The sequence below is a fragment of the Jaculus jaculus genome, chromosome 1, assembly GCF_020740685.1.
Source record: "Jaculus jaculus isolate mJacJac1 chromosome 1, mJacJac1.mat.Y.cur, whole genome shotgun sequence".
NCBI lineage: Eukaryota > Metazoa > Chordata > Mammalia > Rodentia > Dipodidae > Jaculus > Jaculus jaculus.
In genome coordinates, this window is record NC_059102.1 from 326,551,171 (window position 1) to 326,566,707 (window position 15,537).

The 15,537-nt window shown below is 45.4% G+C and overlaps 1 protein-coding gene and 1 long non-coding RNA gene across 3 annotated transcripts in view; one reads left to right on the forward strand and one right to left on the reverse strand.

Annotated features, from left to right (window-relative positions):
* Window positions 1-6,799, reverse strand: part of Lbr (lamin B receptor) — a 28,713-nt gene extending 21,914 nt beyond the window's left edge. Inside the window, exons 1-2 of one of the 2 annotated variants that reach the window (XM_045139095.1) lie at window positions 6,704-6,799; window positions 924-1,102 (exon numbers count right to left, since the gene is read on the reverse strand). In XM_045139095.1, coding sequence (XP_044995030.1) covers window positions 924-1,088 — 165 coding nt within the window. In that variant the 5' untranslated portion in view covers window positions 1,089-1,102; window positions 6,704-6,799. Of the gene's footprint in view, window positions 1-923; window positions 1,103-1,678; window positions 1,698-6,703 lie in introns of those variants that run through there. The other variant, XM_004653249.2, reaches the window with a different exon arrangement.
* Window positions 6,800-7,303: 504 nt separating this feature from the next.
* On the forward strand, window positions 7,304-11,710 carry LOC123455967. Its single transcript, XR_006634261.1, has 3 exons — window positions 7,304-7,463; window positions 9,131-9,208; window positions 11,066-11,710. It is a non-coding gene; the product is annotated as an uncharacterized LOC123455967 (long non-coding RNA).
* Window positions 11,711-15,537: the final 3,827 nt, after the last annotated feature.

Consider the following 15,537-nt stretch of genomic DNA (forward strand, 5'->3'; position numbering starts at 1 on the left):
ACAATCAGTTACCAACTTGTAGTAAGTACCAAATTTGAGAAGTTCTAAATAGAAATGATTGTAGCATCTTGACAAAGTAATTTCATGTCTGTTGAATTTCAAATAGAAAATCTGAGCCAGGCGTGGTGGCACACTCCTTTAATCCCAGCACTCGGGAGGCAGAGTTAGGAGGATCACCATGAGTTCGAGGCCACCCTGAGACTACATAGTGAATTCCAGGTCAGCCTGAGCCAGAGTGAGACCCTACCTCGGGAAAAAAAAAAAAAAAAAAAAAAAAAAAAAAAATCTGTTCAAAGGAGAAAGTGGGGGGGGGGGTTAACATGGGATTTTATCATAATCATGGAAAATGCTAATAAAAATTTAAAAAATGGAAAAAAATCTGCAGCCTTTTGTCCAGTTAATTCATTTCTATAGCATTTTCTAAACATCTGTACACCATGGATAAGCTCAACAAATAAGCTGGGAAGCTGTGGGCTAGCTTCAAATCTAATAAATAGGAAAAAGCCCAACCTTGGCCATTCTTCCAGTCTGCCTCCTGCTGGCCCTCCAATGGTCCCAGCATCCCACCTTCGGGTACTTGGCTCTGTCTCCATCTTATTCCTTTTTGGTAGGCTGACCTATCTGAGAAGCCACTTATACACCTGAGCTTTCCCATTTGTCCTCAGCATTCAACTCAGGTGTCACCATTGCTGGAAGCCTTACCTATGCCCAGGACCTTTTCATCCCCTTCCTCATGGGCACAACATTGTAAGCATCTTGGGAACAGCACCCCTGCCTCATTCACACACTCCAGAAGCCAGAACAGCATATGGCCCAAAGCAGGAGTCTGACCCTGGCAGGCAAGCAGCCAGAACCAGCTATCCTGAGCTTGGAAACCACACCAGCAGTTACTCCCACTTACTGTAAGCCAAAGGCACTCTTACCTTGATGTCATTCTCCTTCAGTTCAAGTTCTGTTCCATCTTTGTATTTTACGGTGTAAAGTTGGGATTTGCTGTCATGGCTCAGAATCTCTACTTCGTAATAAAGTGAGCTCCCGGGCCATCGGCCTCTAACCACTTCACCATCGGCAAACTTTCTACTGGGCATTTTCTAAAATTACTCTGCAATTTTAAAGAAAAAAAAATGAGTCAATATTTATACTTATGTCTTTTGTGTAGAGTGATCACTAATATGCAACTTCCTAGATCTGTTAGCTGATGATGGTTTTAGGACCCGGAAGGAATCCAGAAGAGGGGTCACACAACTTCTTAAAGTAACTGCTGTGTCAAGGGGCACAAAAATATTCATGAAATGGCAGAACCACAAAAAAAAAAAAATTTCTCTCAGTTTCATTCTCTCTTACTTGGAACCACTTTAGAAAAGATGACTAAGCCACTGAGGTACACAGAAGTGAACTAAAAATGGACTATGTGAACACACAGCAGGTACCAAAGAGTTTGTACTATTCAAAACGCTGGGACTGAGGAGACGGCTCAGTAGTTAAAACTGCTTGCTTGCAAAACCTGCCGGGCCTGGTTCAATTCCCCAGTACCCACATAAGGCATAAGTGGCAGATATGCCTGATTTGCAGTGGCAAGAGGCACTAGGATGCCCATGTTCTCATTCTCTTTATCTATATATTTTTTCAAATAAATAAATGCTTTCTAAAAATAAAGGTTTAAAAAAATGCTACCCACCTAGAATGGGCTCACTTAGCCAGGAGTAAAAGCACACACCTTTGATTCCAGCACTTGGAAAACTGAAATAAGAGGATGCATAAGAGTTTGAGGCCAGCCTGAGGCTGCAAAGTGAATTCCATGTCAATCTAGGCTAGCATGAGACCATAACTCAAGAAAAAAAAGAAAAAGAAAGAAGGAAGGAACAAACGAACGAGCAAGCAAGCGAGCTAAGTGTGGTGGCACATACTTTTAATCCCAGCACTCAGGGGGCAGAGATGGGTGGACTGCAGTGAGTTCAAGGCCACCCTGAGACTACAAGGTAGATTACAGAACAGCATTGGCTACAGCGAGATCCTACCTCAAAAATAAGTAAGTTAAAAAAATAAAAATTAGGGCACTAAATGAAACATCCATTAACCTCCCCCATCCCAGGGAACATTGTAGAAGGAACAAAAATATTGTTAAGAGCTAAAGGAGAGAGAGGAGTGCTTTGGCACACTGTCTTCCAGACCCGAGAGCCAATGCCTTAAAGACTTGTCATTACCTGCACAATAATGGGCATTAACAATCCCTCAGGGATGATGGAGGAAGGTAAAACGCAAACAAAAGTGACAAAGTAAAAGCGGAACTAGTTGGGAAAAAGGGGTTCAGTGGGAGGGGAATACGGAGGGACAGGAGAAAGTAATGGGTGGCATTATGATCAAAACACATTTTTTTGCTGACAATTTCATACACAATCAGAGCCAGGTATGGTGGCACATGTGTTTAATCCTACCACTCAGGAAACAGAGGTAGGAAGATCACTGTGAGTTTAAGGCCACCCTAAGACATAGTGAATTCCAGGTCAGCCTGGGCTAGAGACCCTACCTCAAAAAAAAAAAAAAAAAAAAACAGGTGGTAGCCCAGAGTCGTGGCTCATGCCTTTAATCCTTGGGAGACTGAGATAGAAGGATCATTGTTGAATTCAAGGCCAGTGTGGTGCTATGGAATAAATTCCAGGTTAGCCTGGGCTACAGTGAGACCATGCCACAAAAAAACCAAAATAGATAAAATAAAGCTGGGCGTGGTAGCACAGGCCTTTAATTCCAGTACTCAGGAGGCAGAGGTTAAGATCACTGTGAGTTCCAAGCCAGGCTGACACTACATAATGAATCCCAGGTCAGCCTGAGCTACAGCAAGACCCTACCTAAAAAAGTAAAAATAAAAATAGGTGGGAAGGTAATATGATGGAGAATGGAATTTCAAAGGGGAAAGTGTCAGGGGGGAGGGAGGGAATTACCATGGGATTTTTTTTTTATAGTCATGGAAAATGTTAATAAAAATTTTTAAATTAAAAAAAAAAATAGGGCACAATCCCAAAGAAAGACTTTTTTAATTTGTAAATTTGCATAATCTTTCAAAAACCTTAAAAATGCATTTAGCTAATTTTCTTACACATTACCTTAATGAAAAAATATCAAACTATGAAACAAACTGGAAAAATCAAAAATGTGATTAACATTACTATAACCCACCAAGAGAAAGAAAAATAATTTCAAATCTATGACAAATAACATAGCGGAGGCTTATTTCATAAAGTTTGCATTTTTAGAGCCAAAGTCCAAATGCATACCAAGTAACTGCCAACACCCACCCAAGCCAACGCATACCTGACCTTCATCCAAGTTCACCTCTCTGGAGCCCACAGACACTCCTACTGTCTCAAAACCTGGCCCATGAAGCCTTGTCTACCCTTCAAGAAGCCACAAACAATCCTCAAGAACATGAGGTGGGTTAGCCACACGTTCTGAAATATCAACTGATTGATGGCTATATGCTTAGCAATGTTTTGCTCACCACAGACTAAACAGATTTACGTTTACACAAGAAATAACCAGTGCCCCTAAAGTCCAATGATGCAGTAACACCTTTCATGTCACCAGCTATTCTCCATGTATATCATCCAAGCAAATAAAGACACATTCCTCACAGGCTCCTGCCAATAGATGATTACACAACAGGAACACTGAAAGACTCTTGAAGTCCATGGAATTAAGGAGAAAGTTGCATTACCTACTCCTCCCAACAGTCTTGCCTAAATCTACTTCTCCACTGTTAATCGCCTGAGAAAGCACTTCTTAACAAGCTCCACTTTTCCACAGGACTGGTAGATGAAAGCAAACAGAGGCACTTATCTGGTGATTAAGCACTGTGAGAAGACTTTCACATTAAAGACACTAGACTGCTTCTGTCTTCCTAACACCTGAGATAGCATCACTGGGATAATGAGTATGTTTGAGCTTGGGGGGGGGGGGAGAATCCCAGAAGCATTAAGAATGAAGTCATGGGGCTGGAGAGATGGCTTAGCGGTTAAGCGCTTGCCTGTGAAGCCTAAGGACCCCGGTTCGAGGCTCAGTTCCCCAGGTCCCACGTTAGCCAGATGCACAAGGGGGCGCACGCGCCTGGAGTTCATTTGCAGAGGCTGGAAGGCCTGGCGCGCCCATTCTCTCTCTCTCCCTCTATCTGTCTTTCTCTCTATGGCTGTCGCTCTCAAATAAATAAAAAAAAAATAAAAAAAAAAAAAAGAATGAAGTCATGGGCTGGAGAGATGGCTTAGCAGTTAAGACCCTTACCTGCAAAGCCAAAGGACCCAGGCTCAATTCCCCAGGACCCACGTGAGCCAGATGCACGAGGTGGCGTGTGCATCTGGAGGTTGTTTGCAGCATCCCTGGTGCCACCATTCTCACTCTCTCAAATAAATAAATAATGAAATAATTTTAAAAATATGAAGTCAAAGCATAGTGGTGGCTCACGCTTTTAATCCCAGCACTTGGGAGGCAGAGGTAGGAGGATCGCCATGAGTTGGAGGACACCCTGAGACTACATGGTGAATTCCAAGTCAGCCTGGGCTAGAGAGTGAGATGAGACCCTACCTCAAAAATAAAAAAGAGGAGTCAGTCAGGTCTGCTGGAGAGTAACCTGAGGGGCAGTTGCAAAGACACCTTGGCAGAGAGAGAAGGGGCACAAAAAGGGAAGGTGACAACAGCAAACTTTGCCCATTTCAACATGTAGCTCCAAGCCTCTGTACAGCGTATACAAATAAAGAGGAAGGAAGTGCTGGCCTTCCTCCTCTGGTGCCTCCTCCTTTGCCCTGGGCCGCCCCAAATCAACCAGGTACTCCTATATTGGTCAACAAGGCTTAAAAAAGGCAAGGGGAAACGCCTCTTGACTTGCACACATTTCATAAACTTTTGAAACATGACCATTTTGGGGCTACCTATGGCACACATTCTCAGCCTTTTGACGAATTCATTCATTGACATTACTGCACCTAGGTAACACCAAACAAATTACATCTGTGCAACAATGACCACAGATCAATGTCAAACATTTTTTGCCTATTACCAACTAAGGTATTTTGAAATACATAAGCTAAGGCACGTCTTTAGGCTTATATTTTAAAAGATGTGTGTCCAGTAGGTGCTAAGTCCTGGATTTGACTGTGGGGGGAGGGTTTAAGAATTAAAACTTGACGGTGGTAATTCACATGGAGGCTGAGAAACAAACCAGCCCTCTCCTTAGATCACTTACATTAAAAAAAAAAAAACGCCCTAAGAGCTGGAAAGATGGCTTAGCAGTTAAAGTGCTTGCCTGCCAAACCAAAGGACCGAAGTTCCATTCCATTCCCCAGTACCCACGTGTAAAGCCAGATGCACAAGGTGGTATGAACCTGGAGTTCATCTGCAGGGCCCATTCTCTCTGCCTCTACCTCTCTCTCTCTCTTAAATGAATAAATATTTGTTTTAAAAATTTTTAAATGCTATAAAAGATTAAAAACAACATGAGCACCCCACTTTGCACAAGATCCGTGCATAAATGTCAGTTGAGAGCAGAGTGCAAATTAGTATATATTATATACTAATATAATGTCCTATGAGAGTGAATTCTCCAGGACAGGGCAAGGATTCAAAACACTTCATCTCCATGTGATAGAGGAAAAAGTTCAAAAGTCTGACCGATCTCCTTCCACACCTGCGGGTCTGCCAAGTAAAATGCAAACAGGAACCCTTTACCCTAGCCCTGTGCCCCTGTAAAGATATGCAAAAGAAACGCCGCTTTGCCTGGCAGTAAAGGCAGAAAGGCCTTTTTCTTCAGTAACAACCCAAAAGCAAGTAACACTGTATTCCCCCTCCTACTCTCGCCCCTTCTCTACGGGCAGCGCTCCCAAAAAACCAACTCAGAGCAGACTTGCCCAGCCCGCATCTTCACCTCCGGAGCGGTTACTATACGACGTGGAGAAACCACAGATCCCGAGCAGATGCGCGAGGTCTGCGGGGCGGGGGTGGGTGGAGGGCTCCGGCCCCGCGCAGCGCAACATCCTCGCTGCAGGCGGAAGCGCGGGTCCCAGGCGCGCCACCCAGTTAGTTATCAGCCTCGGCGGCGGCGGCGGCGGCGCCCTCCCGAGCATCGCCGGGCGGTGCAATGATCGGCGAGGGCCCTCCACCACCGAGAACTTCCCGAGTGCCCGTCGACGCCGCGGCGGGCGCAAGGCCGGCTGTCACGCCGCCGAAGCGTCCTCGGAGGAGGAAAAGGCACGGCTGGGCTGTGGCTGGAACACTCAAAGCCGTCGGGCTCTACGGCATCAGCACCAGCCTGCACAGTCACCGAAGCCAAGCGACCGCCGGCGTGCGCCGGAGCCCACCCGGACGCCCCGCCTGCTCCCCCGCACCCGGCGAGCGCTCGGAGGCTTGGGACAAAGGACCCCCCCCCCGTTCTCCCTCCTCCCCAGCGTCCCCGCCGTCGCGTGTCACACGGACGGGGAAGGGACGCCCGCAACTCTGAAACCCGCACTCGGGCTTCCGGTGGCACCGGCCCGGCCCGCGCGGCCCCAAGCTCTTGCCAGCCGCCGCCCCACCGCCCGGCGGGCCGACCCCCGGCAGACGCAGGAAGCCCGCTCCCAAGGGACGCCGCCCGCCCGCCCAGGAACCGCTCCCAGCTCCTCCGCCGCCGCCGCCACGCCGTACCGCGGACGGTCGGACGACCGCGCAGGCGCTCGCTGCTCACCTGGCCGGGCTTCGGCAGGAAGACCAGCCGCTCCGGGAGAGACTCCGACTAGCAGCCCACAGCGGTTCCGCGCGCGACGCCGCCGGCCGCGCGCTCACGCCCCGAGGTCCCGCCCCCTCCGGCCCCACCCTCCCGGCGAGACCGCCCAACATTCCCATTGGTCCGCAGTGCTTTTGAATCGGCGCCGGCGCTGCTGATTGGTCGAGCGCCGTGACGCGTCGGCGCCCGCCCGCTCCCGAGCGTCCGGGTTCTCTCCACCCGCCTTATCTCGGCCGAGCAGGCGGCGGCGCCTGCCGCGGGCCTCGTGCCCTCCCGCCCTCTCTCTCCTAGCTCAAGGCCTCCGACAACGCGTGAGGGGCGCGGCGGCCTGGAAGAGGGACAGAAAAAACACTCCCGAGGAGAAAAAACAACCACGAGTTCGCGCGGCGGCCGCGAGGGCCGAGCTGGTAGGACGCCAGCGGCCTAAACGCCGGGCGCTCGCCTCAGCCCTGGAGCGGCTGGACGCGCGGACTCCAGCGGCGGCGGCGGCGGGGTGGATGCGGAGATGGGCCGAACCCTCTCGCTCCGCGCGGCCGGGCCGCCGCCACCGGCACGTCCCGCCGAGCGTGGCGGAAAAGTGGCGAGGACGCGGCGCGGCCAGGAAGTCGGCGGGCGCGGAACACCCCAGCCTTGACCCCGCGCGCCGGAGCGCTCCTCCCGTGACTCCGAATCCGTCGCGGATCCTTAGGCTTCGCCCCGCGCCGCCCCCCACGGCTGCCAGGTGTAGTGCATTTTGTTAAGTGGGCGTCTTTTGGAGGTCGAAAGTTAAAGCTGGCCCGCCAGGGTTTCCTGTTTTTGCAGAATAATTTTTTTTTTAAATTTTTCCCCAATCAGAAGTATTTCTTGACAGCCCGTGTGTTAAATGAGGGGATTTCTGTTTGGGAAGCGCCCTCGTGGGATGTGATAACTGAATGGCCTTTCTCGGGAATTTTGACGCAGAGGTAGAGGACTCCCGCGTTCTCGGCTTTAACTGGGCAGACGCCGAGAGAATACGTTGAATTTTCTCATTTCTGGCTTAGAGCCTTGCTTGGCTGGGGAGAACTTCTGACATCGGCTTGCCGCCGAGTTGGCCCCAGGTGGAAATCTGAACTAACAAAAAAGCACGTGGCACGTCATTCAGCAAAGCTGTGAATTTGCAAAACCTTAAGTCTGGGTTGTCTCTCTGCTGTAGATAACATAAAGGAAAGCTCTACGCCAATGCGGGGGAGGGAGGTGGACTGAGAGAGACTGTCCTTGCTAGCCAAGCTGTGCAATGTGATTCTTTCTTCATGCTCTGCTCAAAGCCAAGATTTCTTCGGGTTTCCCCTGAGGTTCATGTTTCCTGTATCATTTCCACTTAACAAAGATTCAAAGAAAGAAAAAAGAGCTATTGTAAACATCAGATTTCTCAGATTGTAAATTATTGGGCTGAACATACCTTCTAAATTGTCAACTAGAGAATAGAAATGAGTTTAATATCCAGGCAACTAAGCAGTGATTATGCATTTCTAGCTAATGCGCTGAAACAATGTGAAAATTACATATAAATAGGCTGCTTTCTCAAGTAGCTGCTGTTGAAGCAAGTGCCTTTCACTGTTGAGCCATCTCTCTAGCCATAGCTGTTGGTATTTGTGTCTTTAAGACTAAAATTGTGTGAATTTGTACATGGAAAATATTGAGGTTTACTTCTCAGGAAGATGCTTGTCAACCACAAGTAGCAGAATGTAGGTTGTCAGAACCTACGATCACTTAGAGACCCGTGTCTTGGCACGGCCCTTCCCCCAACCCCACACACCCTCCAGAAGTGGAGAAAAAGCAGAGTGCCTCTGAATTGCCACTAAAAGCCCGCCAGCCAGCAACACTCATGGAGCCAGGAAACCTCCACGTGTGAAATACAGGAAGGCTAGTGGAAGATGCACCCATGCAGTAAGGATGTGGCTCTATTTCAGCATGTAAGAGCAGATAAATTTTCATGTGGCATGGAATTCAGGTTGAATTCATTTAGCACTTTTCTGTAGGATCAGACCTTGATTTGTAATGTATATGTACCCTAGGAGCCATCTGATAACACATTTCTACCAATAATGTTTGATGCAAATGGTTTCTATTCACACAGAAATGCAACTCAGATGGACATGAGTTTTCATTTCAATAGCCATGTTTAAATATTTTTTAATATTTAAGAGGGAGAAAGGCAGATAGGGAGAGACAGAATGGGTGTGTCAGGGCCTCAAGCTACTGCTAAGTAACTCCACAAGCAAGGGCCACTTGGTGCATCCAGCTTTATGAGGGTACTGGGGAATCTAATTGGGGTCCTGTGGTTTTGCTGGCAAGTGCCTTAACTGCTAAGCCATCCCTCTAGCCCTTAATAATTTTTTAATTTATTTTATGTATTTGTTTATTTAACAGAGAGAATGGACACACCTGGGCCTCCAGCCACTGCCAATGAACTCCAGACACATACACCCTGTTGTGCATCTGGCTAAAGTGAGTCCTGGGGAATAGAACCTGGGTCCTTTGGCTTTTCTGCCAAACGCCTTGACTGCTAAGCCATCCCTCCAGCCTTATTTGTGTGTGTGTGTGTTCGTAAACTTTACTATATTTTAAAATCTGAGAACTGCAAAACATAGTTTTTATACAAGCATCGAGGACAGTTTAATTATGCATAACATCTACATTCAAACAATTCAAAAGAAGATCAAACTTAAGTGAGAATGTGTCCTATCAGGAATAATAGAACTATAGCCATCATTTGTACAGATGCATTGTTGTCAAAAGTACATTTCCTAATCTAAAGAGAAAATGTTCTTTCTTGTTACAGTAAACAAGTTAATGATATTTAGCACAAATGGCTAATACTTTTATAATTGATCCTCATGGTTACAAACATTACACCAACATTAAAGTAATGGTAAATAGCTCCATTTCCTCCTTGAAATGTCCATCTTATAAACCTTAAAACACTGTCAAAATAATATATCATTCAAAATGCAGCAGGAGGCTGGGCCATCACAGCACTTGGGAGGCAGAGGTAGGAGGATTGCCATGAGTTCAAGGCCACCCTGAGACTACATAGTGAATTCCAGGTCAGCCTGGGCTAGAATGAGACCCTACCTTAAAACAAAACAAACAAAGTTGGATAAATGGTTCAGAACTAAACAATTAAGTAGAGGCATTGTATAGGATTAAAAAATTCTCTGTATGGCAGCCAATCTATGTATAAGTATTATCACCTGAAGAGTAAGCTGAAAGGTATTGGTGATAGTAAATGATGTATATGTATTGGGAAATAAATTACCTATATATAGTTAATGCTTCTGTGGAAGTGTAAAGTGCTGTATTAAATTTAAAAAGAAAACATACCTACAGGTATAGAATAGTATTAAAAAGTATGAAAAATAAATATGTATAATAAAAATACAGCTCTTAAAATTTGATATCTTGATATAGAGGTGTGAGAAGTGAATGCCTAATCTTTAAATTCTTATCTAAGAAAAAAAATTCTCATTATTTAATAATAGAGATGAATGGCTGATATTTTTCCCTTTTTGGATTTAGCTGTTTGGTTCTAGATAGAAATATTAACAAAAATTAAAGGTTTTACTCTGCTGCATGAAGTACACATTTGTCAAAAATACAGTAAAAACAATCAAGAGACATTGCAAACAAACTACCAAATTAAGTGTGTTAGTGCTCTAATACTAATATGTCAAATGGTGCTTACTAAAGAATAAGATTAAGCTGTCGATGTAGTTCTGCAATTTTGATAAAACACTCTATAGAAACATTCTTTGAAATAACTTCTGAGAAGAAAAAATATCTTTAAAGAAAAATGTTTTTAGTACATTTGAGAATTATCTCTAATCTAAATTTGCACATTTTTCCCAATGATATTTTACTTCTTTAAGCTTTTCAATGTATTAACATAATTTTAACACTGGCCCCAGCCTCAGCCCCATATAGTTCATCATCATATCACTCGTGATTAGAAGCATAGCCTTCCCATCAGTTCCCTTTATTTTTCTTCTCCAGTTTGAATTCAGTGTCTTCATAACTGCTCTGAGTAGATAATTTTTTCTCAACTATGTTTGTATTTAAGGTGCTTGGTACAAGTTCAGAAATATTCAAGGATTATGTCTACTGAGAAACTTCCTACTCATAAATTCTTGGAGTCTTCAGGAAGTATTTCTGCTTTGGGCATGCATGTCCCTCTCAGGAGACAATACCTCTTCTTTGGAGGCATACACTAATTTTGGGCATCTTAACAGAGACAGGAGCAAAGTGAGGTTCAGAATGCTGAGAAAATCATTTGATGCTTTTCTTTTCTGTTCTTTCCCCTTTCAGTGGCCCATTTGTATCATCTGTAGGAGTGTGAGTATTGTTCCTGGAAGAGGAGAAACGCTGGTTACTCAGAAGTGTATCACACTGCAGGCTATGGCAGAGCAACTCTGGAAAACGAAGAACAAATGATGCACTATTGATTGGTGGGAGCTGAACAGCATGTGATTCCCCATGAAACATAGCAATTACCACTTCTCCATGATTACGTGGCTTAGGAAATCCAAATACTGTCTTACTATGAATGGCACAATCCACACAGGCCTGCACAGTCTGCCCAGTATCACATTCACGGGCCTGGGCCAGAGTGGTCAGGTAGCTACTGGATTCTCTTCTGACCCAAATAAGGGCCTCAATCTCCATATATATATATAGACACAGACTATAGACATTACTATTTTAGATGGTCCCTCAGTGGAATCCTTACGTTTTCTCATCCGTAAACTGAGAGGAACTGAAGATGTAGAAGGAACAACAGAAATACTTTCTTCCTGCTTTTTTTCTTGGCTTCGTTACTCCTTTCTTTGGTGTAATATTTTTGTTTTATTATTTATTTATTTGAAAGTGACAGAGAAAAAGGCAGATAGAATGGGCGCACCAGAGCCTCCAGCCACTCCAAACGAACTCCAGACGCATGCACCCCCTTGTGCATCTGGCTAAGGCGGGTCCTGGAGAATCAATCCTCGAACCAGGGTCCTTAGGCTTCACAGACAAGCACTTAACTGTTAAGCCATCTCTCCAGCCCTGCTGTGATACTTTTTTTTTTTAATGATTTTTATTTATTTGAAAGGGATGGACAGAGAGAGACAGAGCGGGCATGCCAGGGCTTCTGGCCACTACAAACAAATTCCAGACACGTGCACCCCCTTGTGCATCTGGCTGACATGGGTCCTAGGGAATCGAGCCTCGAACTGGGGTCCTTAGTCTTCACAGGCAAGCGCTTAACCGCTAAGCCATCTCTCCAGCCCCCTGCTGTGATACTTTTAAGAGAACTATCCTTCTTAGGGTCTGAAGTAGCTCCAGTTGATTTAGTACGCCCTGAGTTTTGGGCCTGCAGTGTTGGTAGTACCACAATCATTTTATGTGAAAGCTTCACTGAAGGTGGAGTTTTCTATGAAGGCTTTATCTTAGAAATGGAAGACTCTGTTTTTCCCGTATGCTTTGCTCTAGGAGTTGGAGGCTAGGATCCTGTTTCATTTTTCAAAGGCTTACCAACTCCTCTGCTCTTGGGTTTGGTCTTTTTTTCAGCAGTATTTCCTGGTGGGTTAAAAAAAAGTCTCCTGTCAGGAAACACCATCCAAATGGGAAAAATATCTTGTGTGTCATATCTACACCAGTAATTAAATGCTGTACTCCAGCCACCCAAGGTAATAGGAACCTGATCTCCATTAACAGCTTCAATTGTGGCAGGACATATCATTTCAGGATATTTTTGGTTGACAGCTTCAATCTTCATCCCAACTTTAAAATTATTTATGGGTGATTTTGATGGTTCAAACTCGAGGGAAAGCTCCATGATGGCAGTAGAAAACAATGGCATGAGCAGAGGGTGGACATTCTTACTGGCCAACATCAGATGATGTGGTTTGATTCAGGTGTCCCCCATAAACTTAGATGTTCTGAATGCTAGGTTCCCAGCTGATAGAGATTTGGAAATTAACACCTCCTGTAGGCAGTGTATTGTTGGGAGGTTGGGCTTATGGAGATTATGGAAAGTTTCTCCTTGCCATTGTTTGGCACACTCTCCTGTTGACATGCCATCATTTTCCCCTGGCATCATGGAACTTCCCCTCGAGTCTGTAAGCCAAAATTAACCTTTTTTCCCCACAAGCTGCTCTTGGTTGGGTGATTTCTGCCAGTGATGTGAACCTGACTACAACAGTAAAGTTGGTACCAAGAGTGGGGTTACTTTTAGACACCTGGCTATGGCTTTTGCCTTTTGGAGCTAATTTTCAAGAGGAATGTGGAAGGATTTGAAATCTTGGCCTAAAAGATGTCTTGCAGTGCTGTAAGTATAGCTTGATGAGCTATTCTGGTCAGAGTTGAAAGACCTGAATGCAGTAAGAACTATGGACTGTGGAGTTTGATTTACAAAGGTGAAAAAGAGCTTTGCTTGGACTGGGCTAGAAGCAGTTTGTGTGAGAGGCTTGCTCTTATGCTTGTATCCTGAGAACTTGTGCAGGGTTGTTTTGTGTAGAAACAGACTGATGTGAGCAGGGGGATATGGCACAGAAAGAAATCTTTGGGCCAAAACTTCTGCCTGCTTAGCAGCAATTGTTTGAGAGAATATAGCCATTGAGATTGGGCCATCTGACCTGCACTGGGACAACAGAAAGAATACAGAGTCTTTTGAAGGACCTGAATGCTGAAGGAGTTTGCTTTATTCCCTCCTGGATTAACAAATTGGCACCCCACTTGGTATTATGGAGTATAAGAAATGCAGGAAAGGGAGGGTCATTGAATTTGCAACTCAGTGTTGTGTTTTGGAAATGGCCATAGGCAGTGTGAAGTAGATTTGCTGAATGCCTACATGGAGACCCGATGGAACTGTAAGGATGAACCATGGGTTGCAGTGGAGACCCAGTGAAGATTTGGGACCATGAGGTGGCTGCTAAAGAGATCTTCCAGCCCAATGAAGTTTTCCAGGACTGTGAGTAGCCTCGTTGGAGGGGAAGAATTGGAACTCCAGAGACTTGTTGGTGGTTAGAATTATCAGACTTAGGTAGGAGGGATGGCTTAGCAGTTAAGGCATTTGCCTCCAAAGCCAAAGGACCCTGGTTCGATTCTCTGGGACCCACATTAACCAGATGCACAAAGGGGCATACACGTCTGGAGTTGGTTTGCAGTGGCTGGAGGCCCTGACATGCCCATTCTCTCTCTCCCCCTCCCTTAAATAAATTAAAATATTTTTTTAAAAAAAGAATTATTGAAGCCGGGCATGGTGTCGCACGCCTTTAATCCCAGCACTCGGGAGGCAGAGGTAGGAGGATTGCTGTGAGTTCGAGGCCGTCCTGACACTACAGAGTGAATTCCAGATCAGCCTGGGCCAGAGTGAGACCCTACCATGAAAAACCAAAAAAAAAAAAAAAAAAAACTATTGGACTTGAAGACTTGTCACTGTAGAGTTGTTGGACTTAGAACTACAGTTTGATGTTTGCCCTGTTTAAATCTTTTATTGGTTGAATATTTCTTTTAAAAAAATAAACTTTATTTATTTGAGAAAGAGGCAGGGAGGGGGAAAGAGAATGGGTGTGCCAGGGCCTCTCAGACACATGTCCCTTGTGCATCTGGCTTATGTGGGTCCTGGGGAATTGAACCAGGGTTCTTTGGCTTTGTAAGCAAACACCTTAACCACTAAGCTATCTCTCTAGCCCATGGTTGAATATTTCTTTGCTATGCCCAATGCCATCATTTGCAGTATGAACTTTTTTTTTTTTAAGTTTTTATTTATTTATTTGAGAGCGACAGACACAGAGAGAAAGATAGAGGGAGAGAGAGAGAATGGGCACGCCAGGGCCTCCAGCCTCTGCAAACGAACTCCAGATGCGTGCGCCCCCTTGTGCATCTGGCTAACGTGGGACCTGGGGAACCGAGCCTTGAACCGGGGTACTTAGGCTTCACAGGCAAGCATTTAACCGCTAAGCCATCTCTCCAGCCCCAGTATGAACTTTTATTCTGTGCCAATATGGGTTTTTGAGGGGTTTTGGTATTATGGCTTAGTTAAAAGATCTTGGTTTGCTGGGTGTGGTGGCACATGCCTTTAATCCCAGCACTTGGGAGGCAGAGGTAGGAGGATCACTGGGAGTTCGAGGTGACCCAGAGACTATTTAGTTGGTTCCAAGTAAGCTTGGTCCAGAGTGAGACCCTACCTCGGAAAATGTGTGTGTGTGTGTGTATTAAAAAAAAGATCTCGGTCATTGCTAGAAAATTTTCAGTGTCAGGAATGGGATACCTTCCAGTGAGTTGTTGGCCAGGGAGGTCCCTGATGCTCCCAAAACATTATAGGCTATTGCCAAGGCCCTTGGTTTCCCACCAGGAATAGATGGTAAGACCCTATTGCTGAAGACTCCACATACTTGGGCTGCAAGGCCAGAGAAATCCTGCTGGAACTGAGCTGATAACCTCCTCCATGTAGACCAGCTGACAGAAAGCTGGAAGTAGCCATTCTACATGCAGTTCAATGGGAGAAAGAGATACCACCAGTGGACACTGCAAGCCTTATAATTGGCCAGCCAGGCCAAAAGAACCGAGTGCAATAGTGGCACATCTATCATGGTGGAAACCAACTGCCCTCTAATTGGACTGGAGGCCTGCTCCATGGGAGGGAACACATCCCTGGTACTGAAAACTTAAAACAGGTAGTCATGAGCCCTAGGGTTGTAACATCTGCTGTCTGGAAAAATGTGTATACTATGCTTATCAAACTGTCTGGTAAGCACTTACTATTCATACCCTTATATTAATGCTACTCTCACTTT